Source organism: Propithecus coquereli, unplaced genomic scaffold (assembly GCF_000956105.1).
Source record: "Propithecus coquereli isolate 6110/MARCELLA unplaced genomic scaffold, Pcoq_1.0 Scaffold1, whole genome shotgun sequence".
Classification (NCBI taxonomy): domain Eukaryota; kingdom Metazoa; phylum Chordata; class Mammalia; order Primates; family Indriidae; genus Propithecus; species Propithecus coquereli.
Genome location: NW_012133857.1, coordinates 623,490 through 643,589, shown reverse-complemented (window position 1 = coordinate 643,589; position 20,100 = coordinate 623,490). Strand labels below are relative to the sequence as shown.

Here is a 20,100-nt window from a genome sequence, read left to right as displayed (position 1 = left end):
TAATGTGGGAGGGGGATACAGAAAGGCAAGAATATGAGAAGGCAGGGGTCACTGGGAGAATTGCCTAGAAGGCTGGCTACCCTATCCTTCTTCTTCTCAACTTCAAAAGGCAAACTAAATTTTTTAAAGCAAATTAAATGTGCATATGATATGACATTACTATATCAAAAAACTTCAGTGGATATTGCAACAGAAAGAAGACATCAGGACACATGTTCTATGCTCCTTCCAGCCACTGTGTTGTCTTTATTAAATGGAATATTGAATTAGAGGGAAAGAGTGTTTACACTTGGCATCCAATTACACAGAAAGGCCATCATATTATCCACCCAGGCTCTCAAAGAACGCGTCTTGACTTTGTACACCTGGTTTTGCATGTTGCATCAGAGAGGGAGGAAATTCTGGATGCTGGCTTGGAAATGAGAATAAGGCATCCAAACTTCTGTGAAGCCAGCAGCCATCCCCTCTCAGCTCCCCACTTCACATTGAGCAGTAACAAAATAAATAAATGGAGACTAATGATGCTTTGGTTTGGGAAATAATGTTTACATGCACTGGATGCATCCACTTAAGTCTTTTAAAAACCATTGTTCCAATGATTTTATTGCTCAGTAACAAAATATATCAAACTGACATTGATTCCAACATCATTGTGAATTGAAGTTTAATCATATTAATGTCTAATAGGATGCAAGTTTGAATGCTAGGAGGAGGCTTGAGGAGGAAGGCATCACAGTATATTGCATTCTTGTAAACATTAGTACAAGTGCAGAGTAACAAGAGATTCCCCTAGATGATGCTAAATAGGCCCCAAGTTCCTCTGCTTTCAGAGGAATAAAACATTAAGGATTCTTTTCCATTTTACATTTGCTAGGGTTTATATAATATGCTGTCCTAAAGAAGAATGTATTCCAATTTGGCTGCATTTCTTCTAAGATGCTGTTATTGGTTCCCCTCCATGTTCCTGGTTCCCTGCAAGTTGGGTTCAACCTCCTAATACAGAGGATGTAAAATGAAAATGGCCTTTGGCCACATTCTCTTCCCCAGCTTCATCTCCTTCAAGAAAGGACTTCATAACTGAAAGGACTGTATAATCTTCAATAAATAAGGGGTCTTTGCCCCACCTTATCCCTTCTGTCCTCCCCCATATCTATGATTCCTATCAGCTCTGTCACCTCTGCCAATAACTGCAGCAGCAGGAAGGACTGCCTGTCAGCAGTCTTTGGGCAGGCTGGGTCTTTGCAGCTGGCGCCATGTCAATGTAGCCCTCAGGTCTAATGCACATCAGCACGATTTGCTCAGAGGACTGAAGGGAAAGAAAGGATAAGCCAGCCACTCTGGACTGCACAGTCAGAAGGTGAGGGCATCGTGCCGGGGAGCACTGGAATATGGGGGGCTAGAAAGCAGGCCTTCCTGATGCTCTGCAGAGGGACTGCTTGGGGTCTGAAATGTGATCATGCTGATTGGCTGGTACTGGGGACAAAGGTCTGGAACCAGAAAAACACTTGGCTACATGGATCTGAACCTTGCATTGGGGCTACCCACAACCTGCTGCACAGTCCAGCGGGTTAACTTACACCACACGGACAGGGAAGGAGCTGGGTCCTGGGGAACTGCTGTGGTTTACAGCCCTGCCGTGGCTGCTGCCATGCAGGCACCTGGCTCTGAGGCCCACTCAGCCTTGTCTCCACCTTGGGCAGCCTGGCGATGCTGTGCGGTGGGCCCTCTGTTTTGTGGCTGTTACTCCACAGTCTCAGACCCTTGAATCTTGTCCCATTATTTTCTGGGGGCCGGGTCAGTGTAGCAGCTCCTCTGGGTTTACACAGTGTGAGATGAGGCAGGCGGCATTGGCATCGCAGCAGAGCTTGCCCACTGCAAAAGTAGGTGGGGCCAGCAATCAGATGTTTTCTAGGACATCGAGAGGGATGAGGCCTCTCTTCTTTCCACTGAGGACTCTGATAAAGCCGTCTTGTTCTTCTTCAGAACTCACGCAGATCTGAATGCCAAGGAAAAACAAAGCAAGACTTACGTGTCAACAAGAAAGAAGCTAGAACATGTTGCTTGAATCATTGCTGACTGAGATCATTGGAACAACAAATTGGAAAAGGGAGAGCAGTTTCGCGGTAGGAAACTGGCACTGCGGGAAAAAGATTTGATAAAAATTTGGGCACAAACCTGGGTTTGGAAGTAAGCCCAGGCATTGAATATTTTCTGAGATTCAGCTTTATGAATGAGGATCAATAAAATGGGGATTAATAATACTGTGACTTCCTGAAGAGTCACTGTAAGAATGAGATAATGTTTACCACAGAGCCTAGGATATAGCATGCTACATACATGTAGCATGGAGAAAGCAGAATTCTCAGTGCATTATTTTGTAGAAAAATAATAGCTATCATTCAGCAGACTCCTATCATATGCTTCACATTTTATATGTGCCTCATATAATATCAGGGAGTCAAAGGGAACTATTTCATTCCTGGCCCCAAGCAAATAGATGCTGACATTTCCTACATTCCAAAGTAAGCCCACGTACGCTAGATTTAAAAATTGAAGCTGTAAAAATCCACTTGGATACCCTTGCCACTCACCACTTATAGGCCACTGAAGGGCATGGAAGGGTGAATGTGGCCAGATAAAAAACTAGGAGAGGTTTGCAAAGAGAGCTGTTAGTGTGTTGTTAGTTTCTCCTGCCTGACCTGTTTCCATGGATGGTGGGTTATGTCTTAGGCTGGATTTCCTAGAAACAAAATCTGAGACAGGGATCTTTGTGCAAGTGATTTATTGAGTGGGTGTACTCAGGAAGGGGGAAGTGAGGGAAGCAGGATGTGGAAGGGCAGGGAGCCAAGCAAGGATGGGGTCTCAGCTGGAGACCAATCCAACTGATCCCATGGGAGCTCTGCAGCATGCATTGTATCCCAGAGTTGTCTCATTTTGAAGCAAGGAGTCCCGTCTTTTGAACCCCATGTTAGTCAGTCATTGACCACTGGCTGACCTGGGGTGTGAGAGGGATAACCTCTTAGGCAAGGGAGCACCTGCTTTCTCAAGGGGACCTCCCAGAGAAAGGCAGTGGGAGTTGTTGGTAGCTGACATAGCAACTTGGAGATGGGTGTGCCTGCCTAGTGAAAGGGACTTGGGCAAGGCTCCAACAGAAGCCACCACAGTGGGCTCTTCTGTCACATAGAATATGGGATTTGAACAGGACATTTAAGAAGCTTGTGACCCCTGGGCCTTGGGGCATACAGTGGACTGGTATCTGACGCATGTTTCAGAAATCTACTTTATGAGAAACTTGACTAGACAGAGGCTCAGACAGTGAAGTGAAAAGAAATGAATCTATATGAGCACAAGATGTGATGGCTGTTTCATGAAGACCAGATGTGGATCACTTGTGAGAGAGAAATAGCCTGGGGGTCACGTTAGAGCCCATAAGAGCCTGATGGGTAAGATGACCTGAAAAGGAAGGTAAACTACCTGGTTTTCAATAGCTGAGACCTGCCATTGCCCATGCCAGGAACACCACAGGTGAGAGACCCCAGCGATGGGCAGGAGTATGTCTTGAAGGAACCCACAAAAATGCCTTGAGAGGAAGATTTACCTTTGAGATCTGCCAAAGATTGTGTTTTCTTCCTTATTGAAATGTGCCAAAATTCAACAACCCTTAATATAAGTCCAACCAGTCAGCATCAATGAAAAGCTGAACACCTGCTCCCTTGTGTAGGCTTGTTCTAGGTGCTTATTGAAAACATGTTCAATTTAATATTTAAATAAAAAAATCACACTTGAAAACAATTCACTGATATGTACACACACAGATGTTGTTATCATGGTGATGTTGAACAGAGAGAACGGGGCAAGGAATCAGAACACTGAGATTCTGGCCAGAGCTAAGAGCCTTATGCCATTATCCCCATGCCTTGGAACAAACAAAAAAAAGGCTGCAGTTTGGATTCCCACTCGCCTTTGGGGTCATTTTCAGGGTGTTCCATCATTTCTATGAAGATAATATTTTAATCTCTGGAGAAAAAAACTATTGAAAATCCAAATGTGTGCCCATACGCAAGACAGACCTTTGCTTTTCCCTTTTCTCTTTCAGGGGTTCAATGTGGAAGGGAAACATTGCTCAATAGAGGAGTTGTTTGGAAGTGTCTTGGAGATAGGACGCCAATAAACACAAACATAGTTGAATGTATTGATTCATTTTGCACCTTCTAGTTGGCATCTCTAGAGTGATTTGATTTGGAGAGACTTTTATAAGGATGGGAAGTTCTGCGTCCATGCTGCACTGCTTGGGCAGGCTTGGTAGGAGGCAATGGGTAAGTAAAGGAGGAGGCTAAGGAAAGTTGAAAAGGATGAGTACAAATGGCTGAACACAGGCTTTAGCAGCTTTCACTCTATCCAGAAATTAATGGTGTAGAGTTTAAAATTCTGGTGGTAAAAATATGTAGCCTCCCGACCTTGAGAATCTACCATTTTAGGAAACGTTTAGAGGTAGAATAGAAAAGTCTTCCCAGAAGATTAATTATGGGTAGAAAAGAGTGGGAGGTGAGGACACCCAGAGGAACTCCTTTGGGCTGGAGAGCCATAGATAGGGTGACTAACCAGTCTTGGTTTGCTCAGGACTTTCTCAATTTTAGCATTGAAAGTCCCAGTCCTAGGAAGCCCCTCAGTCCGAGACTGAAACGATTGGACAGTTGGTCACCCTCACAGAAAGGTTTTACTCATCAGCCCAGGTAAAGATACTTCCGTTGTCTAAGGATCCTCAATTCTCTTTTTTCCACATCTATTCATTCACTCATTCATTCAACAACTTTTTACTGGGTACCTGCTATGTGCTAGATACCATTCCAGAGGCCGGGGGACTAGGAAACATGACAGATCCCTGCCCTCTCAGAGCTTTCTGGGCACTGCTGGGAAGACAGACATTCACTGAGTAATCACACATGTGGCTGAGCACAAGGGAGATGCCTGTTCTGAGACTGATTATCCTGTGGACAACACTTAATAATCTGACAACATAAGACATAATATTTTTGGAATGAATCAGTGCATGAAGAAAAGGGTGCCAATGGAGATATATATGGCAACTTGATCTAGCCTGTGGGCAAGAAAGATCTTCCTGAAGAATTGACATTTAAGCAAAGAGAGGAAGGTGTTGTGGGAAGGAGGAAAATGAAAGTAGAATAAGAACAAACTCTGGTATCAAGAGCCTGTGACACTTGGGAGTAACAGAAAAAGTTCAGTGTAGCCAGAACAGAGAGAGGGAGGGTTAAAGGATGTGAGATGAAGCCAGAAACACTGTTGGGGCCTAGAATGTGCAGGAAATGCAAGTCATGCTAAGATAAGACCCCTAACTGACCTTCTGACCTATCTCATTGCCTTGAATTGGCCAAAGCCAACCACTAAAATCATCACCAACAAGGAGGATGGGACCATGGACCGACTCAATCAATTCAGTTTGGATTGCCTGAGTCACATAAAATATAGGTGGACAATGGCACAAAACTCGGCTCTGCAGAATGGGAAAAGGACAAACGTGATGGTTGGCATCAACCAGAAGGGGATTAGAGGGTTTTAAGTGGAGGAATGAGATGGTCACATTGATTTACAACAGTTTTCCCTCCCCTCCTCTCTTTTCCCATCTTCATCTCTCTTCTTTTCATTTTCTTCTCTTGTCCCCTGTTCTCTCTCCATCTTCTCTCTCTTTCTCTAACCAGAAGACTTCCTAAAGGCTGGAAAGATTTTCTTCCCATACTGACAAATCCTGACCTGGCCAGCCCGCTTGCTGTCATAGTGTGGACGTGACTCGAGGACATCGAACATGCAGTGGTGGTGAGCTGGACATCGCAATACCAAGGTGGGTGGGAACAATGGAGCAGATGCACCCCACATACACAGAACAGCATCTCCAGCCCAAGGCTTAGCAAGGGCCAGCTGCTCAGCATCACTCAGAGACTTTGTTTTCCTAATATGGGACACAGACAGTTTATGGTCTTCTGGCTTAAAAGCCTTATTCCATTTCTTCCCAATCTCATTCCCCAGAGCCTAAACTCTTTAATGGATTGGAAATCTCTGCTTTGGAGTTAAACTTTAAGACTCAGTGTTCAATCTTTGGTCTCTTAGACTTTATTATTATTATAACTTTAAGACCACTCATCCATGTCTCTACTCCGGCTTTGGATTTTAATTTGGTGGATACTGAGCTGAACTCTGATTAATCCACTCATCTTTTTAGTTGGGAAAGCTTAGCTCTGTGTCAATCACTACTTGTTCTAGGATAGCTAAAACACTTGAGGCAAACACTGTTGATTAATACTAACTCGTTTTTGCCCTTTGCCCTTACGGCAGAGTCCTGACTTTTGTTCTGTTGCCTGTCCCTATTCTGTGTGATTCAGGAAAACCTATTTGATCCAAGCCTGTTTCTATCCTCCTTGTCAGTGATTCTCTTAGTGGTATGCATGGCCCTTAGTTCCAGCCAATAAAACAGGATGAAATATCTGCTAGGGAACTTCTGGGAAAATTTGTTTTCCTCTTAAAAGAGATGCATTAAGAAGAAAATCTCTTTCTCTGTCTGGAAGGGATACCTGGAGTGGTTGCAGCCATCTGTGACCACTAGGGGAAGTGGCTGATATTTCAAGGGTGGCAGAGCAGAATGTAGAAGAATCTGGTTCTTTGACCATGGGATCAAGTCACTAAATTACCAACCCAAGAACTATCCTGTATCAGACCCTTATGACATGAGTAAACTCTACCCTTTGAGATTGAATCAATTTGAGTTTTATAATTTGAGACATGTATTGGTTTGCTATTGCAACAAATCACTGTAAACTTAATGGCTTTTAACAACACAATGTGTTGTATCACAGTTCTGTAGGTCTGGTGGACTCAGCTGGTTTTCTCTGCTCTTGGTTTCACAAGGCCGAAATCAAGGAGTCAATAGGACTCCATTTTCTTCTTTCCTTTCTACTTGCCAAGGGGAGAGTTCAATTCCAGGCTCATTTAGGTTGTTACTGTGTTCGGTTCCTTGTGGCTGGGGGACTGAGATCCCCGTTTTCTTGCTGGCTGTCAGCCAGGGATCATTCTCAGCCTCTAGCGGCCACCTTCATTCCCTGGCTTGTGGCCTCCTTTCTCCATCTTCAAATCCAGTAATGGTAGTGCAGTCCTTCTCATACTTTATCTTTTCCGACTTGCTCTTCTGCCTCATTTCTCTTCTGTCCTTTTCTGCTACATCTCCCTGACTCCAGCCAGATACACTTCGCTGCCCTTAAAGGCTCAAGTAATTATATTCGACTCACCTATACAGTCTACATTCTCTCTCCATCTCAGGGTCCATAACCTTCATCACATCTGCAAAGTCCCTTTTGCATGAAATCTGGATTAGTTTTCTACTGCTGCTATAACAAATTACCCCACATTTTGTGGCTTGAAACAACACTAATTTATCTTATCGTTCTGAAGATCAGAAGGCCTAAGAACAGGTGTTGGCAGGGCTGCATTCCTTCTGTAGGCTCTAAGAGAGAATCTGTTTCCTTGTCTTTTCTAGCCGCTGGAGCCCACCTGCATTCCTTGGCCATGGCTCCTTCCTTCAGCAGTGGAGCATCCCCAGATATTTCTCTCTCTCTGACTTTTGCTTCCGTCATCACATCTCCTTCTCTGACTCTGACCCTACTGTCTCCCCCTTAAGAGGACCCCTGTGATTACACTGGACCCACCCAGATAATCCAGGATAATCTCCCCATCATGAGATCTTTAACTTAATCATATCTACAAAGTTTCTTTTGCCATATAAGGTAACATATCCAAAATTTGGGGATTATAACCTGGGCATTGTTGGGGAGCTGTTATTCTGCCTACCATAAGATGAACGGATCAAGATTGTTCCTATAAAACATTGAAAAATATTGCAGGAAATATGCCCGGATATGGGAGGCTGAAGGAAAACTTGGCCTCAATGTTATAAGGAGAGAATCTCTTGAGGTGAAGAGATGATGTAATGAGATGTAAAGAAAATATGCTGTAGAAGAAAGGGGCTGGCTGAGAAGAAAACACTACAAGGAAATAAATACTAAATTAAAATCTATGTTAGAAGCAATGAAAGACTGAATTGAAATTTCAGAAAATCAAAGTGAAATGGAGACTATTTGAAATATTCTCTTAGGAGGCAGTGGAGAGAGATAAAGAAGTGGAAAATAATAAAGAGATTAAAACTATAAGGGAAATATGGTAAACTAGAGGAGATCCAATCAAAGAACTACTAAGCTCCCAGAGGAAGAAGATTTAAGATCAAAAGGCCAGTGATAAACTGGGGAAAACACGGGCCACATATGGTAGACCAGGTGTAAATATTCTTAAAAGATAGAAAACTTTTTTAATAGTGTGAGACAATGGGCAAAGAACATAAGCAAATTATTAAAAAATGCAAATGGCTGATACATATTAGATAAAATTTCAACCTCTAACAATCCAGGAAATACAGATTAATATGAAATATTATCCTTCTATCCAAATGACAGATATAAAAAGATAGTAATGTTCAATTCTGGGAAGAATGTGGTGACCTGAATATTGTCGTAAACAGCTGGTGTGTGTGTAAATTGGTGTAAACTTTTTGGAGGCAGTTTGGCAGTAGGTATCAAGAACTGTAAAAGTCTTTTATCTGTTTTCCTATAAATTCTAAAATATATCCTAAGGAAATGCTTAGAATTAGGGAAAAATATTTAGGTCTAAAGATGTCCATTGCAGTTATCAATAATAGTTAAAAAATAAAAACTATGGATATCCAACAATAGGGGACACTTAAATATATACTTGTACATCTAGACTAGAGATTGGCAAATTTTTTTTTGTTAAGACCAAATTGCAAATATCTTAGGCTTTGCAGGCCATATGGTCTCTGTTGCAATGACTCAACTCAGCTGTTTCGTTGTAGCATGGAAGCAGCCACAGATAATACATATATAAATGAATGTAATATGTTACACTCTAATAAAACTTTGTTAAAAATTGTGTTTTGACGAACATTTAATGACTATGTTAAAAAAGTTGGCAAGCTAAATAGAACATGATATCAAAATATGAATTAAAAGTTTTATATGAAACACACCAGTGTTTATGTTGATTGATAATTGTTTCATGGTTGAGTTATCTGTGCTCACTATTTTATTATTTTTACCTTTTAAAAATATTATTTTCCAAATTTTCTCCACAATAAATGCATTATAGTTCTACAATATAAAAACAAATTCTCTATTTTTTAAAGCCTTGATAGAACACAAAGAATCAATGAAAATAGTTCTACGGATACCAAAGAACTGTGGATAAATTTAAAGAAATGTTTTATGGTATTTAAAGATGATTTAATAAAGATATTTTTAATTTAAAAAATGAAGAAAATATACTTGTGTCAACACAAACCCTGGCTGTGTTCATAACAAATGGATAACTTAATTCTATTTGGAAATAAGAGCTCTGTGAAAAATAATATAATAATTATGAGGCAGATTAACCCCAAGGATAGAAATGTGATTTAATCAAAGAGATGCATTGCATTTATTTTCAGAATAAAATTTCTTCTATTTCCCTGTTAATGACCATTAGTCTGTTTATATTTGTAGGGTTATAAATATCATCCTGGCTGTTTTCTGGTCCTTAATGGGTAATTTTAGGTGGTATTAACTATTGTGGATGAATTCCCCATTTAGATTTCACTCTGCATGATGATGGTGGTCAGGAAATGACCTCTGTTATGTGTCAGTGGTGGCCTCACACTGTGCTGTGGCTTTGCACAGGTGACCACATTTAACCTGCACATCCACATCAAGAGGGAGATGCTACTATGCTGATTTTACAGATGAGAATGTTGACATTCAGAGGTGGCTGTCAAAGCTGCACAAAATATAGATCCATTTTTGTATGACACTAGAATCTGAGTTCTTTCTACTACATTACACTCCCTGAAATTAACAAACATATTCTGAAATCTTCCACCTCAGGTAACTTATGACACTAAAGTGGAGACAGATTTTGAAATGTGTTTCTAATAACAGATTTTTTAAAATGCAAGTTTTCTTTCAAGTGGCTGATGTATTTAAAAAATTGGTTGCCACATTAATGACAAATACTGAAAATAGAGAATTTGCGTAAAGGTAAAGAGACCTCAATGCCTCTTGTTGACCCATATCTAATTGGAAATAAAAATGCCTTTAGTTGTCACAGAACAACTACAGGACTTAGAATGAGATAATAACAATGGAGGTCATTCTCAAACTTTAGCATTGTTCTGAACATCTGGGGAGTTTACAAAAGAGACTAATTTCTGCATTTATGTGAGAAGTTCTGATTCAGCAGGTCTGGGGCGGGGGAGTGTCCAGGAATTGGCATTTTCAACCTCTGATCCCTAGGTGAGTCTGATTCAGGTGATCCAAAGACCACACCTCAGAAAACACCAGACAGGACAAGTATCAGAGATTGAAGCATTTTCCTAAAGAATTATGGACAGACTCATGTGGTTCCAGGTTCAGGCTGAAATGCTACGTTGCATCCTGAACATGTCTAGCTGAAGAGGTTGGGTTGTTTGCCTCGCCTCCTCCGCACCTCAAACCCCAGCACATGGTCAGTGTAGCCATGAAGGTGGAGAATACAGGTGTGAAGCCCATTCCCAAAAAAATTATTTTTGGGGAATATGCCAAGGAATTGGTAGGAGTCACTGAGTAGATGTTCTGCTTTTGGAAATTGATCAACTCGAGCCAATTTTAATTTGACTTTGTATTTCACTGATTTGTATTTTAATAACACAAAACAATGTCTAATCTCAAATGGGGAAGCACAAGATTTTTCTGAGCAAAAAAATCAAACATGCTAGCAAGATTATTTCATAACACTTTGCCAATAAAGATGAACATCCTTCCTGAATTTATTTTATTTAAAAGAATTCCAAATTTTTTAGAACAGGAAGGATACAGTTGGGTAAACTTAGAGAAAGTTGAAGTGTCGACATAAAATCAAGCGGGGAAAGTGCCTGTTTGCTTTGTGGGGTGCACATGGCTTTAGAGATGGGATTTTAGCCTGATGATGATGATTCCATTGCCTGGAATCAAGAATGACTCAAGAGAGAGCCCATATGAGCAAGAACTTGTTTTCAAGGGGTCCTCTAGTCCCAAGACAGTTGCCTTTATGACCCTTGCCTTCCTGGGGAGCCACGCTGCCCTTTACTGTTCAGAGTTTGCCCACATTGTCCAGGGCACCTGGCTCAGTGGAAAGCATCGACTTGGGGTTGGCAGACCTGTGTTTAAGTTCCAGCCTGGCCACTTAGCAGGTTTTTGCCCTTTGAGCAGGGCACATAACCTCTATGAGCACTTGTTTCCTCATTTTAACAATAGAAATAATGAATAATTAATTTATAAAATTCATAGGGCAAGTGTGCAACCTGAAATAAAATGTCGTAGGTATGGAAGCTTTATAAATATTAGACATAATGTGTGTATATGGGACATTATTAAATAATGACTAATAATAATGATACTTATAACAATTATTGTGACAATGCCCAGAACAGTATTAATTTGTTCTTTTTTTCCCCCCTGTGAACCAGGGACTAGAGATAAAAGATTCTCTTTCAAAGAGCAGACCTCAAAACAGGTCGTATCATAATCCAAAAAGGAATAGCCATGAGAGGTTTGCCTATTCTTTTACTGGAGGCAGAGTGGTCTGCGTGATCTTCCGTGAGTGGGGGGATAGTGGGCTCCCCAGCAGTGCTGTCATTAATGGGATTCGTCAGATGTCACTGTTCTTCAGAAGCAGATGTTGCCTTTTGCTGTTACCTCTTTGGGGAGTGTGCAGACAAGTGATATGTTGGCAAATAAGAGCTCCAGGGAAAACAAACAACTTTGGGCAGGAAATGAAGAACCAGGTGATTTTAAGCAAGGTTTATTTCATGACAGCACATGGATGGGTTTTGATCTCTTTAAATGTATATTCTGTCCACAAATAACCAGGTAAAAGAAAGGTTATACAATTTACAAAATGCAGGGTGTGCTCAAGTGGGCATGTCATGTAGGCAATTTCTATAAAAGAGAAAAATGACAATTTCAAGTAAAACTGTGAAACCAGGGTGAAACCATAGAGCCCAGTGATCCAGTCTCCTAAGGGTATTAGAGATTATAGTAACCAAAAATCATTAGATGGCATACTCCTCTTGGGTCATCAGGCCACCTTGTCTCCTATGTCAGTTTTGCCACACTCCTTTCTGAGCCTTTGCTCTCCCATGGGCCATCTGGTGCCATAGGCTCCTGAGATTCACACCTGCCCGTGGTGGTGGTGGTAGGAGTCAGGTTGGTGGGCCGTGCTAAGGAGGCCTTTAGGTCCCTAGATGACATTTCCATCTGGTTCACTGTGGTTCCAAGGGTAAAAATAGGGCTTCAGGCCCCATCCAGATCTCCCCTTTTCTGTTTACCTTGGGAGAGCAATGACTGGGATCTGGGTCTGCCCATAATATTATCATAACACCATCAAAAGTGCCTAAGTTCTGAACATTATCCATTAAAGCAGGTATTATTGTTGATTTAATCACTCCCATGTTTGTGTGATTGTTTCTAATTCTCACCATTGTGAATTGTCTTTTGTTCATAAAGATTCCCCCCCACTCTATTTTAGATTATTTTCTTGTATAAATTATAGGAAATGGACTTACTGTATTCACGAAGTTGAACAATTTCATGGCTTTAAATGCACGGGACCAAATTACTATTTAAAATGAGTGGACCGATGTATCCTAACATTTATGCAAATGCAAATTTCACTCATTCTATCCCTCACCATTTTTAAAATATATAGGGGAAATAATAATCAGAATTATTAATCTCTTCTTTTCAATAACTTTTATTTACTTGAATATAAAGGAAGAGTGAGTTAAACTTTTTTTAAGAAAGCTATTCCTCTATATTATAATTTTTCTTTAGATTTTTCTTTTAGAGATTCCTTTGGCTAGCCATAAACAAAAGGTAAATCATTATTCTTTGAGGATGTATTTATTAGTTTGAAAATTATAAAGTCATTGGAAGCCCCAAGTGACACACAAAATGGAGAAGTTGGGTAAAACAATGTTTTAAACCCACAAATCACCTATAATTATAACGTAATGACTGATTTTTTGTGTGTGACTTAGAAACTATCTTTGAAGGCAATTCTAAAAAAAGACATTCAAGATGTGTTTGGAGCAACTCTATTGAACAGAGATGTATTAAAATTATTAATACATTTTTCATTTTGTACTTCTTTGTAGGGTGAGGCTTATCATTTTCAAATGTAGGTATTCATTGCCATGGCAAATATTAGAATTATTTATTATACCAAGAATGCAGAAAGAGAGGCAAGCTTTTGACTTTCAAAATTGAGAATTATAGTTCACTGTGAGGCTTTATTGGGAGAGAAAATAACTTAATTTCTAATTCCCAGAATCCTTCCCTAGTATGTCAAGAACAAACTTGGAGGACTAAACATATTCTTTTACTCTGTTGTGAGGATAGAGAATATGACATGAAGGAAGTTGCAGTCAGAGAGGAAGGGGCAGTAGGAAGCCCTCTCTCTGCTGGAGGAAGACAGAGGAAGAGTAGGACAGAGAGTTTAGCTGTGAGTGTCCCATTTGTCTCTAACAACATTCCAGGGATGAGACAGAGGAACATGAAGCAAGGAGCTTAAAAACCTACAGTTGTGGGGGTTCACACCTTACTTTTCAGGAGAACTGACAGCATCATAAAGAACTCCACATTCAACATGGTACTGGAGCAAGACGGTGCTAGATATCTCTAGATTAGATGTAGGGAGATGTTCAGTGCATGGGCCTGAGACAGTCCCTGCTCCATGCATGTCTTATGCAGTGGTGTGAAGGTGTCACGGGCTTCAGTGAACTGGCAGAAACCTGGAGTCTGGACATAGAAATCTCAGAGGGGTGCTTATGACTGGGAGCAAATGCAGTGAAGCCTGGAACTCAGCAGCGAGTAATCACAAAATATTCCCAAGAGACCATGAAGAATTAACCACACATTAGTGGACACCAAAACAGAGCCCTATTAGATGGGCTGCTCACATCAGAGACCAGTGGTTTTCATAGCAAAGATTGGGGACTAGATGTCCTCACCCTGGCACCATGACATTTCCTCTTGTGAACAGATCACCAAGTGAGATTCCTAACATTTTGTTATTGCATTTTCCTATTGCACTAATATCACTGGAGTAAGTATTATCTTTTCACAAAGTGAATACTTTGAGTGGGACCCCACTCTTTCAGATTTATATGTATTGTTATGTTTATTAAAATGACTGTTACTCTATTTTGGTCATATCTGGAGTGTGTTTGTGTCCTTTACTCACCTGATTCTCTTTCAGTGTTATCTGTCCCTGTTCCTTACACCCAATGAAGGTTCTAACACATCTAAAAATCTTCTCATTTTCTTGTACTCTCTGGACAAAGTTGGCTGGAAAGAAGCCAATCCTGTCTTGAATTTTTCCCTGAAAGAAAAAAGGAGGCATGCATCTACAACTGTAGCATTTATTGCAATTGTAGTTACCAAATCATTTTTTTAAAGAACAAGAAATACTTACTTTCCACCAGTCTTCATTGGAATCCTCTAGAAGAGTAATAATGTCTCCTGGCCTAAAATGAAGAATGAGTTGAGTGGGGAAGTAGAGGGAGAAGAAAAAGAAAAATATGACACTTTAAAGTCAGAGGTAATAGTTTTTCATTTATACAAATAATCCTAAAATAAATAGAAATAAAATAAACATGACTGTGCCCTGTTCTTTCCACCAAAGAAAACAGTTTTGTTAAACATTGAAAGCAAGCCTAATTTCTTTCTTTTTTTTTTTATTTCAGCATATTATGGGGGTACAGATGTTTAGGTTACGTATGTTGCCCTTGCCCCCCCCCCCAAGTCTGAGTTTCAAATATGTCCATCCTTTGGGTGGTGCACATTGCACTCTTTGTGTATGCATATACCCGTCCCCTCCTCCCTCCTCCCTCCCCCCTCCCCCCTCCCCAACATTGAATAGATGTTATTCTTATATGTGCACTTATGTGTTGATCAATTAATACCAATTTGATGGTGAGTACATGTGGTGCTTGTCTTTCCATTCTTGGGATACCTCATTTAGTAGAATGCGTTCCAGCTCTATCCAGGAGTATACAAGAGGTGCTATATCACCATTGTTTCTTAAAGCTGAATAGTACTACATGGTATACATATACCACATTTTATTAATCCACTCATGTATTGATGGACACTTGGGTTGTTTCCACATCTTTGCAATTGTGAATTGTGCTGCTATAAACATTCGGGTGCAGGTGTCTTTCTTATAGAGTATCATTTGCTCTTTTGGGTAGATGCGCAGTAATGGGATTGTTGGATCAAATGGTACTTCTACCTGTATCTCCTTAAGGTATCTCCATATTGTGAAAGCAAGCATAATTTCTGTGTTGTATTTTTAAAAATAATCTTTGCCTTTATTTTGGTACATAAATGGTCAAAAAACTCCAAAACTTAGAAGCTGATAAGTTTCAAGGCGCAAGTCCCCATAATCTTCCTCCCATGCCCTGTGTGTTCTTCTAGACCCTTTTCTGTGCACCCATATTTATATAGAGATAGGTATATGTATTTTTTTGTTTAGTTTTGACTTCTAGAGTTAGTCGTTATCTTTATCATTGTCTACATCTTTTCGGTACCTTCTCAAAACCTAGTACACATTTGCTTAGCTCTACTTTCCCTGACTGCCATGTTTTATGTTGGTATAATCTGGAATTTTGTGCTAGATTTGAGTGTGTGCGTATGTGTTTATATCATTTATCAAGAATTACTTGGGTTTAGCTGAAGACTTTAACGTGTTTTCATTCTCGATGTGGTCATCGTTTGATTTTCACATGCAGATGTGTGTTTGAGAGTGTGTGGCTGTGTGCTGTAATTCCTTCTACTCAGCACTTACTGGGGCTTTTACAATCTGAAGACTCTTATTTTTCACCTTGAGAACATTTTCTCTATTATTTCTTTCACTGTTTTCTCCCATCTATTTTCTCTCTTCTTTCCTTCTGGAACTTCTAGTAAACACATGTATTTTTGGATCCATCCTCCACACCTTTTGTCTTTCTTATACATTTCCCATCTTTTACCTTTCCTATATGTTCTTAAAATTTTTCTCAATTTTATCTTCCTAATCATTTATTTTATATTTGGGCTTGTCTCTTCTATTATTTATCATAATACTGAGAATTCTGTTAGAAAAAAATTTTCAGAAAACATTTTTAGAAAAAAATTTAATTTTCAAGGGTTCTTTATTATTTTCTGAAAGTTTTCTTTCTTATTATTTCTTTATTATTTTCTGAAATATTTCTAAAAGTTGCTTTCTGTCATGGATGTAATATTATAATGGATCTTTCTGAGGATATTATATTTTTAAAAATGGTATTTCTTTCTTTTATTGAATTATTTGTTTCCTTTAGGATTAGTTGGCCCATCCTTTATCTTATTACTTCTCTTTCATGTCAAGGATTTTCTGTAGCATCTAGTGTTTCTTGGTTATCTCTTTTATTGATGACTGAAAATGGAGATGGGTGAGTGTGGACAGCAGGGCAGGCTTTTCTGCTATTATTAATAAATACCTCTGGTCTGCCATGGGTCTCTTTCCCAAGTGTGAGAGCTGTTTACAAGCTCTATTTAAGGGAACAGCATGTGTCAGTTGACTCATCTCATTTTTGGATACGTGAAAGTATAATAGGCAAGCAGTCTGGTGCCTCCTACCACTACCCCAAGGGCTGAAACAAGGAGGGTTTTCTTAACCCTGGTGACAGAGAAGGTCAGTTTATTTTCCTCCTACATAGAGCTGCCCTTCCCTTTTGTCCTTGCCCTCTAGAAGGTCTGGAAGTCTGCAATTATCTCAACACAATTCTTTCTCAGGCTTCTGTGCTCACATGGGAGCTTTCATAAGGCATGGGTTCCCTTTCTTTAGAGTATAGGTGTTGCCTGTCAAACGCAGGTTCTGTAACACATTTTCACTTCTGCCTTATTGGCCAAAGCAAGTCTCAACGCCTGTCCAGAATCAAGGGATGGGGTAAGAGGCTCCACCCCTGTTGTGAGAGCAACTGCAAAGTCTCATGGCAAAGGGCAAGAATACAGGGAGGGGTGAAGAATTGGGGCCATTAATGCAATCATCTACTACAGAGCCCTTATGCTGTTCAATTGCTCTGTGTTCAGTGTCTTTTTGAATGAATTCTGACAGCTAAAGTTGTTTTGTCCTGGGTATTCTTTAGTCTCTGGTCATCTTCATTGTGTTCTCAACTCAATTGCATTTACTGCAGTCTGCCAGGAAATTCCCAAGATTTCTGGTTCTCTCATGGCTTGCTTTCTTGTTTTCTAGTACTGTTATGGACATGTTCTTAAAAAAAGGGATTTTATGACATGTTTAGGAATTGGAGGAAAAGTAGATTTGTGTGCTCATTTTGTTATTCGGATTCAATCTCCTTTGCTGTCATTTTCAATTCTCAGTTAATATCTATCTTCGTCGGGAGTTCCAAATATAACCTTGTTACACCTGAAGCATTAAACACAACTGGCATTTTGGTATTTCAACAGTCACAGTTTCATGCTGATGCCACAGAAAGCGAGATGGCTGAAAATCACTCTTTCCCAGGTAAGGGATTTAATTAAGCAGCAAGGATGAAAGTCAATGTAGTAAAGTTTTCTAAGCTCCAGCAGATTTTATTTAACCCAGTAACCTAAGAAACGATGAGTTAGTATCAAATGCAATAATTTTGCCATTGGTTTGGTAGAAATTTTAAGCAGAGAATAAAGCTGGAGATGGGGGGAGGTACCTTTCCCTAAGGGTGAAAGAGGCTACTGCCTAGATGTGATCTCTGTGGTTAGAGTCTAGCTAGAGACTCACTGCTTACTCTCCCAGAAGTGGACAGTCCCCGAGTGCACACCCCGGGTTGCTAAACTGCACATTAGAATAAGGCACTCCCTGGAATACGAGCTGTGATTTTATGAGAAATAATAGACTCACTCCTGAAGGTGCGATGACGATTCTGTCTTTTCCCATAAAAGAGCTCTACCAGGGTCAGGAAATTTGCTTGGTGAGTGAGGAGAGTTAAAGTCATCCATTTATTCTTTCCTTTGTTTTTTGTTTACCCACTCACTTGACAAATATTTATAAAATGCAGGTTCTGAAAAAATGCCATCTTACTAGGCATTGGGCTTATTTTGGTGAATAGAATCCTTATTGGAGCTAATATTTTAGTGAGAACAATAGATAATAAACAAGTAAATAGATAATAAAACATTTAATAACTGTATAAAGAAGAACATATAATATGTATGTATAATTAATAAATATATAATTGCAAGTTGGCTAAGGGCTATGCAGGAAATAAAAAGATGTAGCCCAACAGAGCCAGTAGACAGACTCCTCCTAAGATTAGTCAAATACTCTAAGCATCTGGCAGTGCTAGCTAATGCCTCTTTTCCACTGCAGGGAGGATCTTGCTCTAGGGTAGCTCTTGAATACAAAATACCAACTCTCTAACATCTGGTCCAGTAAACCCATGGCTTGTAGTGTTTACTCTGCCCCCATGTCCATCCAGGCACCTCCCTATAATCCAGTCTCAGCTCTCTTTCCCATTGAGCCTGGAATCAGAATCCTTTTCAACACTAAGCTCCAGGGTTCACTCTTAGCTGTCCCTCTGCCTCCCTCATTTCTCAGTTTTTCACATGGGCATTAGAACCCATCTCTTCCCCCACCAGGTAAACTGGCTTCAGGGTCTCCACAGGCAAAGTGTGCGCAGAGCTCACGAATGATGCAAGCTAAGCCCAGCCAGCTATATGGAACTCTTCTGCAAGGTGTTGCAAGGATGGTTTGGTCTTCTATGGCTGGGGGCTCTTGGAGGGAGGAATGCGAGTTGTCCTGCCCAGCCTCTCTCCATTCCCAAGGTAAAGCACAGATTCCTAGGAGGGGAGACACTGCCATCCTCCTGATGAGGTCACTGCTTCCAAAAAACACCTTCTCCACTGCCTGAGACAATCTGAGACCTCAGACTGGCCCTCCTTTGAGAAGTACAAGGTCAAAGCAGGATGCCCTTCTTTGTTTTCTGAATATTTTGGAATTCGAAGACCATTTGCTTTTCCTTACTCCTCCATCTCTGCCCATTTAGCCTATGAATATTATATGACATTCCAGTATATTATGACTGCTTACTAACTTTTAGTTATTGGGTAATATAAGATGGAAAGATTTCTTTAAGCCTCTATTTTCTTACCTGTACGGTGAGTATAATAGCACTTACCTCATCAATAGTTTTTGAGGACTAAATGAGGTAATACTTACAAAGCACATTTAGATACGCCTACAATAGACACAATAGACAGTGGCTATTACTGTTAAGACATAATTACTGCCCTCCAGATGTCAGTAATGAGGAGAAATACAGTAAGTTGGTAATTTACAGTAAGCCTTATCTCTGAATGAACAGTAGATGCTGCTGGGGGTGGGGATGGGGGTGGAGGGAAGGGCGCACAAACAAGTATGGAATTGATCCCAAATGAAAATCTCAAACACATGCCTCTTTGAGTCTCGGCTACCTCTATTATATCCATATACTTATACATTATGCATAATAAATTATTGTGAACTATATTTACTTTGCAAAGTTGCTGTGTGGATTACATGAGAAAGCATGTGCGGAAGCCTTTAGCATTGCAGTTGCTCTACAATAAGGCTTAAAAATGCTAATTTCCTCCTAAACCTGTAACTTTTCACTTGGAAATTAGAAGATCTAGTGATCACTGCCTTTTAAGTGAATGTCCCATGAAGTTTTTGGCAGGAATAGTTGGTTAATGAAATCATCTTTGACTTCAGTGGCTTTAGATGCTGACCTTTGGTGTGTTTCAGAGCTTTGGAAAAGCTTCTCTCTCTCTTCACACCACCCCCCATTCCCCTCAGCCCTCCACTCCACTTTGACCACAAAGGGGTATCAGGGCCCGGGGGCTGGACCTAGTATCCTAGTGCTCAGGTGGCTGATTGCAAGGGAGATGTTGGTAGGATCGAGCCTGGAGGGTGACAGCA

The 20,100-nt window shown here is 40.3% G+C and overlaps 1 protein-coding gene across 2 annotated transcripts in view; it reads right to left on the bottom strand.

The window, feature by feature from the left end:
• Window positions 1-1,695: 1,695 nt before the first annotated feature.
• STAC (SH3 and cysteine rich domain) overlaps window positions 1,696-20,100 on the bottom strand; it is a 161,555-nt gene continuing 143,150 nt past the window's right edge. The window contains exons 7-9 of one of the 2 annotated variants that reach the window (XM_012650737.1): window positions 14,599-14,650; window positions 14,368-14,505; window positions 1,696-1,996 (exon numbers count right to left, since the gene is read on the bottom strand). In XM_012650737.1, the coding sequence (XP_012506191.1) occupies window positions 1,898-1,996; window positions 14,368-14,505; window positions 14,599-14,650 (289 nt within the window). In that variant the 3' untranslated portion in view covers window positions 1,696-1,897. The remainder of the gene's footprint in view (window positions 1,997-14,367; window positions 14,506-14,598; window positions 14,651-20,100) is intronic. The other variant, XM_012650672.1, reaches the window with a different exon arrangement.